The following is an 8,434-nucleotide window of genomic DNA, read 5'->3' as shown; positions in this document are numbered from 1 at the left end:
GGGGAGGCACCACCTATGAATTCCAAGAGGGAGGTGGACAGACTGCTGGAACCACCTGTGGTTTTCATTTAAAGTACAGGTTCCTGAGCTTTTAAGAAAGGTAACCACAAAGTTAACAGAATATTGAGTGTTCCAGATGATTCTGAGGTGAGGCAAGATTTCAGAAGCACAAGTAAACCACCAGTGGCTCTTGTTTGAGTTTCTAATTACAGGCAGGAAGACACTGCACTCATCGTTAGTAACTTCTGGGAGTGGCTGCTTCTCTAAGGAGACATGGGAAAGACAGTTCCATATCAAAAAGAACATAAAATAAGCCTGTTCTTAATTTTTACTACCTCAGCAGGTTCAGAGTATACAGAGATTAAAAGCTCCCTAGCTGGACTCTAAGAATTTGCCTTGTATTTGAGAAAGAGAACATTTATTTTAAAAATCTATATACATTGCCATACAACGATACCACACTGCAGCAGCTCTCAGCTGGCCTCAGGAACCTTCCAATGAGCCTTCTCGTATAATTGCCCGAGCAAGGTTCCGTGCAAGAGCAAGTCTCAGCATTTCCACCTTGGTCGTCTCTATGTCATCATCCTACAAGGCAGAGAAAGCCAACATGAGACACTACAGGAAGTATTCCTTCTTGAAAGCTCCCAAAGGGTCTATCTAATCCAAAGCTAGACAGGGCATTTAACATTCAGTAGTAACTTCTAGCAAGAGAAGTTACTCAATAGGGCAGTATGCAAAGAGCCACTGTGACCAACTGAAAGAAGAAAGTGAAGGGAGCAGAGCACTAGAAGCACCCATTTCCTCCTAAAAGAAGGTGGTGTGTCACAATTACAGGATAAGGAATAAATAAGAGGTACAGGAGTTCATAAGGAGCCAGGGTTTCTGGAAGGAAGTGGAAGCCTCAGATAGAGGGAGTCTTCTCCTGTCTTCGAACCATCACCCTGGAAGCTAGAATGACCTGGAGTCGCTGGGCATCAGGCTCTCCACGCACTGGCCTTCCTGCAGTCAAGTCCTCCAGACATCGCATCAGCTCGTACGTCTGTTCTGCTGAAAAAATCACCTAGGGGAGAAAGGCTTTGCTTAGCTGCTCCCCAGCCAAGGCATGTATTAATCTGGGCACGGGCCCACATTCAGAGGAAGTCTCCCTTCTGTGGCCTGCAGACAGTGTGCTTTGTATAGGAATCCCTGAGAATATGGAGCAGCCTCCTATTCTCACTTCCAGCCCTTCTAGTCAGGGCGTTAGGCTGAGTATTCCCAGGGGACAGCTGCCTCACTTCAAAGTAAGTCATTTTTAAACGAATGAAATACTGCCATTTGCAACAACATGGATGGACCTTGAGAGAATTATATTAAGTGAAACAAGTCATACCACGTTTTCACTTATTGGTGGGAGCTAAAAATTAATATATAACACACACACACACCCACACCCACACACACCCACACCCACACACACACACACACACACACACACACACCCACACCCCACACCCCACACCAGGGGGAGGGAAGAAGATATAACAACCACAATTACTTGAAGTTGATACGACAAGCAAACAGAAAGGACATTATTGGGGGGGAGGGAGGAGGGAGGGAGGTTTTGGTAAGGGGCAACAATAATCAGCCACAATGTATATCGACATAATAAAATTAAAAAAAAAATAAGTCATTTTTCTCATGAATACTGGATTTCCTGAGCTGGTGCAATGGGAAAATAAGTGCACACATGTGTGCGCACATGCACACGTACATGCACACACACAGCACTTAGGAAACGTGCGCACATCTGCAACAACTACAGAAATAACCACCGTCGGACTACAAAAGGTAGAGAAGAAAATCACTGTGGACACAACCCTCACCTGTTTCTGTTCCAAAAGGGGCAGGGCATCTGTTAGCAGTGTCATCCAGAAAGACCGTGGGGCAATCTGAGAAGTCATCAATGACAAGAGAAGAGAAGCAGCATCGACAAAACGTTTCTCCCCATATAATCGGTGAAACTCGCGATACTTTCCTATTGAGAAAAGAGCACTAATTAGGTCATTTCCATATTCCTCTATATGGCCCCCGAGGTAACAGCTACAAAACACATCTGGCCCTAAGCAAAAGAGAGACCTCAGACCAGCCTCTCAGAGCAGGGAGATTTTTCCAGAATTGTGTCCAAGCTCACAGACCAATGTGATACACACCAAGGAGGTTCAAAACAGGCTTTGAAGGGGCTCCAAAGAGCCAAATCTGGGGAAATGTCAGCATCAAAACAAATCATGAGTCATGGATTATAATAGATTGACTAAAATATTCCATGTAAAAAACAAACCAACAAAAAAGAAGCTTTAGGGACTGGCCGGCTAGTTCAACTGGTTAGTATGGTGTAGGTAACACCAAGGTCAAGGGTTCAATCCCTCTACTGGCCAGCTGCAAAAAAAAAAATTAAATAAAAAAAAGTAAAATAGTCCATGAGTCCACACTGATACACATGAAAGAATAAACAGGGAAAAAGGGAACACTCTTCCTTACAGTGGAAGGCCAACTATAACAGAATTGAACTACAGAGTCAGAAAACCTCCAGTGGTTACAAAAACTGAGAGGTAGGGCTGGCCGGTTAGCTCACATGGTTAGAGCACGGCATTATAACACCAAGGTAAAGGGTTCAGATCCCCACACCGTCCAACAACCAAAATAAATTTCTCCACAAATTATTAAATCAAAGGGAAAAACACTGCTTCACAGAGGAGCCACCTGGTGCACTCTACTTCAACCAAGTGATCAAAGCAACACCACCAAGGGGCATGTAGCACCTCAGTGGCATGCCTGCCTTCAGCACAGCATCTGAATCTAATCAAGAGGAAATATCAGATAAACACAAACTGAAGACACTCTACAAGAGAGTTGGCCTGAGTCTGTATCAAGAATATCAAGGTTAAAAAACACAAAGACGGAGGTACTAAAGAGACACGACAATGAAATTTGCAATCCTGGGGGCCGGCCCGTGGCTCACTCAGGAGAGTGTGGTGCTGAGAACACCAAGGCCCCGGGTTTGGATCCCATATACGGATGGCCGGTTCGCTCACTGGCTGAGCGTGGTGCTCACGACACCAAGTCAAGGGTTAAGATCCCCTTACTGGTCATCTTTTTAAAAAAAAAAAAAAAAAAAAAAAAAAGAAATTAGCAATCCTGGACATGATAAAGGGCATTACTGGGACAAACGATATAACCAGAATACAGATTGTGGACTAGATGAGAGTACTGTATCAATGATGGATTTCTTGGTTTTGATAACGATTCTTAGAATATACACACTGAAGTATTTACGGAGAAAGGGGAATAGTATCTCCAACTTACTCTCAAATTGTTCCCCAAAGAATCCATTGACTGACCGAGAGAAAAAAATGATAAAACAAACAAGGCAAAATAGAAATAACTGGTGAATCTGGGTAAAGTTTACATGGGAGCTCCTTTTTATACTATTTTTGCAACTTTTCTTCAAGATTAAAATTACTGAAAAATAAAATGCTACCAAAATCTATGTAGAGTCTGGCACATAGTTTTATGTGATTTGGAGTTTGGGCTTAAAAGGAAGGAAACACTTGGAGATGTCTAGAACCATTCACCCAGTCTCCTCAACTGTCTACTTGTGCCCAAGGTCCAGGGAACAGAACCCAGAGACACTCACCCAGGAATGTCAGCCGATCACTGAGCATCATGGCTGGCCCCAGGTTGTCAATGAGATCCAAATCAGAAAAGCAGCCTCGGTCACAGTAATCCATGAGGAACCTGCAGGGCCCGGCCCAGAGGAGGTCAGAGCAGCAGTCCCAGGCCCCCACCTCCTCAACCTCCCAACTTCCCAACCTCCTCACAGACAATCCCTGGAAGGCCAACACCAGCCAAGCCCACCCTGAACCCACCTGTCCGACACAAGTGTGGCAAAGGCGGCATCTTTGGCACGGATGCTCCAAGAGAGGGCAGAGCCCAGGCGATTATTGCGGACAGCTTTCATGGCTAAGATCTTACAAATGCTGCGAACTTTGCAGGGGAAAGGAGAAAAGGCAAACCTTTTCACTCTCACTATCACTCCATTCCTGAGCCCTGCAGGACCAGCAGTGCCTTCCCACAGCCCCACTACAACCCCGCGGGATCCAAACACAGCTGGGTAGGCAGAACTGGAAACTTCGAGGTCTATAAATGGTGTCTTGGCTCTGCTAACAGTGTAATGACCCATCCCAGCAAGATTGGCTTTGAGAAGTATGATCTCAGGGGTGGCAAAAAGATTTTTGTCTCTCCCCACATATCAGCTCCTCCATTATCTGTCCAGGTGCCTAAAATCCTATCCTCCTTTGGGTCTTGAACACCATATGCTTTCAGAGATGGTCATAAACACATGAATGCCTCTGGAAGTAGTAGCTCGGGTTTTCTTCCTTTTTTTTTGGTGGCTGGCTGGCTGGTACAGGGGTCTGAACCCATGACCTTGGCATTACAAGGCTGTGCTCTAACCAACTGAGCCAACCAGCCAGCCCATGACTCAGGTTTTTATCCTTCAACAGGGAGGAGGAGTGGGGCTAGGTAACTTGCTCACACTCATTCCTCTCCCTGTGCTCTTCCTGAGCCACCTCCAGCACCATTGACCCCTGAGCCAGGCTTGGCCAGCACCAGCAACCACCTGGGATGGGGAAACAGCACTGCCCCCAGACCTTGCCCTCGTGGACTAGGTGTGAGGAAGAAGTGGGTCAGGGGGCCGAGCCCGTGGCGCAGTTGGTAGAGTGCTGCGCTGGCAGCGCGGCAACGCTCCCGCCGCGGGTTCGGATCCTATATAGGACTGACCAGTGCACTCACTGGCTGAGTGCCGGTCACGAAAAAACGACAAAAAAAAAAAATAAATAAAATAAATAAAATAAATAAATAAAGAAGTGGGTCAGGGCCTTTTCTAAAAGGCAATGAGCTCGATCTCTTCCAGGTCCCAATGGATCCCTAGCTCTTTTGTCCCTCCCTAATAACTGTCCTGTGTCTTGGTTTACCTCCTGGCACCCACGGTCCTGTCTCTCCACAGTGTAGCTGGTGAGGAGGCTGGCATGGTGTAAGCACAGAGTTCAGCCTCAAGGTTCCCCAACTCCCACCTCCCACACATGGTAGGCTGGGAGCAGGGCCAACTCACCTTGTTCAGTCATCTGCCGCTGCTCACAAATCCGCAGCACCTTGAGGGCTTTCTGCTCGGTGTTGAGAGGGATCCGCTCAATGTGCAGCTCCAAGGAAACTCGGCCCAGCTCAGGGCAGTAGTCAAAGTAATCCACCCCCAACTGCCACAGGCTGCAAAGGTCCGAGGAGGACAGACACGAGGGGCTTGTGAGCACAGCTACTGACCCCCTGTGGCTCCAGGGCTCAGTATCCAAGGCGGCTCCTCCTCAGACCCCCAGAAGCCTCCAGGGAACCAGATGGGAGAGAACAGCCCAAGCTCCAATGGCATCCGCCTGCTGCAGAGCACCCCAGTGCAGCCCACGCCCGTCGGCCTCCTACCTGTGATGAGCAAACAGCCCCGAGGCATATTCCAGCAGGAGGAATTCTCTCATGTTGGAACCAAAACTGGAATAAAACGTAAATAACACAAGCCCAAGACTCCTGGCCTGCTCCACTCAGGGCTCCTTTCCTCAGCCCAACCTCCCTGGCAGGCATTCAGTTCACCCCACCCTCCAGGGCCTGGGAGAGAAGAGAACCTGAGAGTGCCCGGCCCGCTTACTAGAGGTTGTGCGATTGGAGAAGTTTGCAGTGATCCAGCAGGTCTGTCAAGTGGGCCACAAACCACCAGTTGCTCAGGGCGATGCTGCAGATTCAGACACCAAGGCAAGAAGGAAAGTCAGTGGGAAAGGCCATGTCCCACGGGTGGGGAGTGAGCAGCAACCCCTCATGTGCTTCCAAAAGATGGGAGGGATGTCCCCTCAAACCTACTAGGAGGGGTACTATCAAAAATCCAGAAGGTAACAAATGCTGGAGAAGGTGTGGAGGAAAGGGAATCCTTGAACGATGTTGCTGGGATGTAAATCGGTACAGCCAGTATGGAAAACAGTATGGGGATTCCTCAAAAAATTAACAGAACTACCATATGATCCAGCAATCCCACTTCCGAGAATACAACCAAAGGAAATGAAATCAGCACCTCAAAGAGCTATCTGCACCCCCATGTTCGCTGCAGCCGACTCCCTCCTGTTTCTTTCCCCAGCGTTACTGAGGTATCATTGACAAAGTCAATATTTAAGGTGTACAGCATGATTATTCACAGCAGCCAAGACATGGAAACACATCCACTGACAGACAGTGAAAATGTGGTGCTATGTATATATGAGGGGTCCTCGGAAAGATTCATGTTATCTTTTAATTATATTTTTCCATGAACTTTTTGAAGTACCCTCACATATACAACTGAGTATTATTTAGCCTTAAAAGAAGGAAATTCGGCCATTTGTGACAACATGGATGAAGCTGGAGGACATTATGCTAAATGAAATAAGCCTGATATTGATAGACAAATACTGCATGATGTCACTTACATGTGGAATCTAAAAAAAATAGTCACATAGAAGCAGAGAGTAGAATGGTGGTTGTCAGGGGCTGGAGGGTGTAGGAAAGAGGGCGATGTTGGTCAAAGGGTACAAAGTTTCAGTTATAAGGTGAATAAGCTCTGGGGATCTAATGTACAGCATGGTGATTATAATTAATAACATACTGTACACTTAAAATTTGCTAAGAGAGTAGACCTCAAGTGTTCAGAGTAGATCTCACCACACACACACAAAAAGGGTAGTATGTGAGGTGATGGGTATGTTAATTAGCTTGATTGTGGTAATATTTCACAATGCATACTTATAGCAAAACATATTCAAAGTTACAGAAAGGGGCTGGCCAGTCAGCTCAGCTGGTTATAAGGCACAGCCTTGTAACACCAAGGTCACCGGTTCAGATCCCAGCCACCAAAAAAAAAGTTACAGAAGAGAGAAAAACCACATTGTATACCTTAAATATACATGACTTTGTCAGTGACAGCTCAGTAAAGCTGGGGGAAAGAATGGGGGAGGGCTGGGCGAGGGGAAAGGGCCCCTCAGCCTCCTGGAACAGCGGCTTCTGCAAATTTCTAGCTGACGGTTATAGCGAAACCGCCAGAGAAGCCAGTGAAGAGACTACAGAGGACCCCAGCGTGAAGAGAGCACAGTGTGCTCCAGTCTGCACAAATGCCACCACGGACAGAATGAAAAGCTACACAGTTTCCATCATCTCCCAAAAGGGGTACAGCAGCCTCCAAGGCTGGAAGGCAGCGACCACAAACGGCAGAGAATTAACAGCACGAGACGTGACAAAGTGCCGACTAAGGCCACAGCCGCCACAGTCTCCCCACAGGGTTAGGCAAGTCTGAATCACACAGACATCAGATCTTCACATGCATATTCTGGAGAATTCTTAGACAGCAGCCTCCACACACAACAGGTGGGCAGCCTCAAAGTTCAAAGACTGGGAAGGCTTAACTAACAGCTCTGAAGTGGCCTCTGCTGGAAATGCAGGGACTTCTGTGGAGCCAGGAAGAGCAGCTACGGGGAAGGAAAACACTACAACCCCCAAAGGACTGTTTGCCCTGCACTGCAGGAGGGAAACCTTCGCACTGCTCAGATCTGCTAAAACAGACCCAGTTGAGGCCAGTGAGATTGATCCCTGAGCAAGGAAGGCCTCGGTTGCCATTCCCAACTCTCTCCCTTCCCAGCAGTCTTCAGTGCAATACCCCCTGTCTGGTCTGCATATGAGGGAAGGGTAAAGTCTTTTTTATTTACTATATATGGAGATTTCTGGAAAGCTCTTTATTTTTTAATTTTTATTTTGCAGCTGGCCAGTACAAGTATCCAAACCCTTGACCTTGGTGTTCCCACACCACGCTCTAGGAAAGCTTTACCTTTGATTCATTATGTTGGACACTCCCTTCCCGGCCTTGCTGAAGGTTCAACACAAATAATGCAACACCCTTTTGGGGAGGGCTGAGAATTCTGAAAACACACAGCCATGATTGGTAGCCCTTGACTCGCTAGAGTGAGTCTGTTGGGAAATGCTCTCCCATAAGGTGGTTGCATGTCCATTAGGTACCAAGAAACAAGCTTGCTTTATCTGGATTTTAAAGTCATTTCCTGCAATGTTATCTTACATAAACATCCTTGAAATTGAAATAGTTACAAAATATGGTAGCCCCGAAGCCTCAGGAAGGTCCCCAAACTCGTCCAGAGAGAAGCCATTATCTACCTGCATCTGGCCAGGCCGGGGAGTAGAGACTATGGTTTGAGTGTGTCCCCTCCAAAGTTTAGGTGTTGCCAATGTGATAGTATTAAGAGGTGGAGACTTGAAAAAAAAGGATGACCGGTAAGGGGGTCTTAACACTTGACTTGGTGTTGTCAGCACCACGCTCTCCCAA

At 47.0% G+C, this 8,434-nt stretch overlaps 1 protein-coding gene across 4 annotated transcripts in view; it reads right to left on the bottom strand.

The window, feature by feature from the left end:
* Positions 1-364: 364 nt before the first annotated feature.
* Positions 365-8,434, bottom strand: part of NUP85 (nucleoporin 85) — a 29,438-nt gene continuing 21,368 nt past the window's right edge. For all 4 annotated transcript variants that reach the window (XM_063080713.1, XM_063080714.1, XM_063080712.1 and 1 more), the window contains 8 exons: positions 5,729-5,812; positions 5,509-5,574; positions 5,150-5,301; positions 3,906-4,023; positions 3,674-3,774; positions 1,863-2,014; positions 959-1,060; positions 365-585 (listed from right to left, as the gene is read on the bottom strand). In XM_063080713.1, coding sequence (XP_062936783.1) covers positions 484-585; positions 959-1,060; positions 1,863-2,014; positions 3,674-3,774; positions 3,906-4,023; positions 5,150-5,301; positions 5,509-5,574; positions 5,729-5,812 — 877 coding nt within the window. In that variant the 3' untranslated portion in view covers positions 365-483. The remainder of the gene's footprint in view (positions 586-958; positions 1,061-1,862; positions 2,015-3,673; positions 3,775-3,905; positions 4,024-5,149; positions 5,302-5,508; positions 5,575-5,728; positions 5,813-8,434) is intronic.

This window comes from Cynocephalus volans, chromosome 16 (genome assembly GCF_027409185.1).
Source record: "Cynocephalus volans isolate mCynVol1 chromosome 16, mCynVol1.pri, whole genome shotgun sequence".
In the NCBI taxonomy this organism is placed as follows: Eukaryota; Metazoa; Chordata; class Mammalia; order Dermoptera; family Cynocephalidae; genus Cynocephalus; species Cynocephalus volans.
Note: the sequence above shows the minus strand (reverse complement) of the source record. Positions and strands in the feature narration are given on the sequence as shown.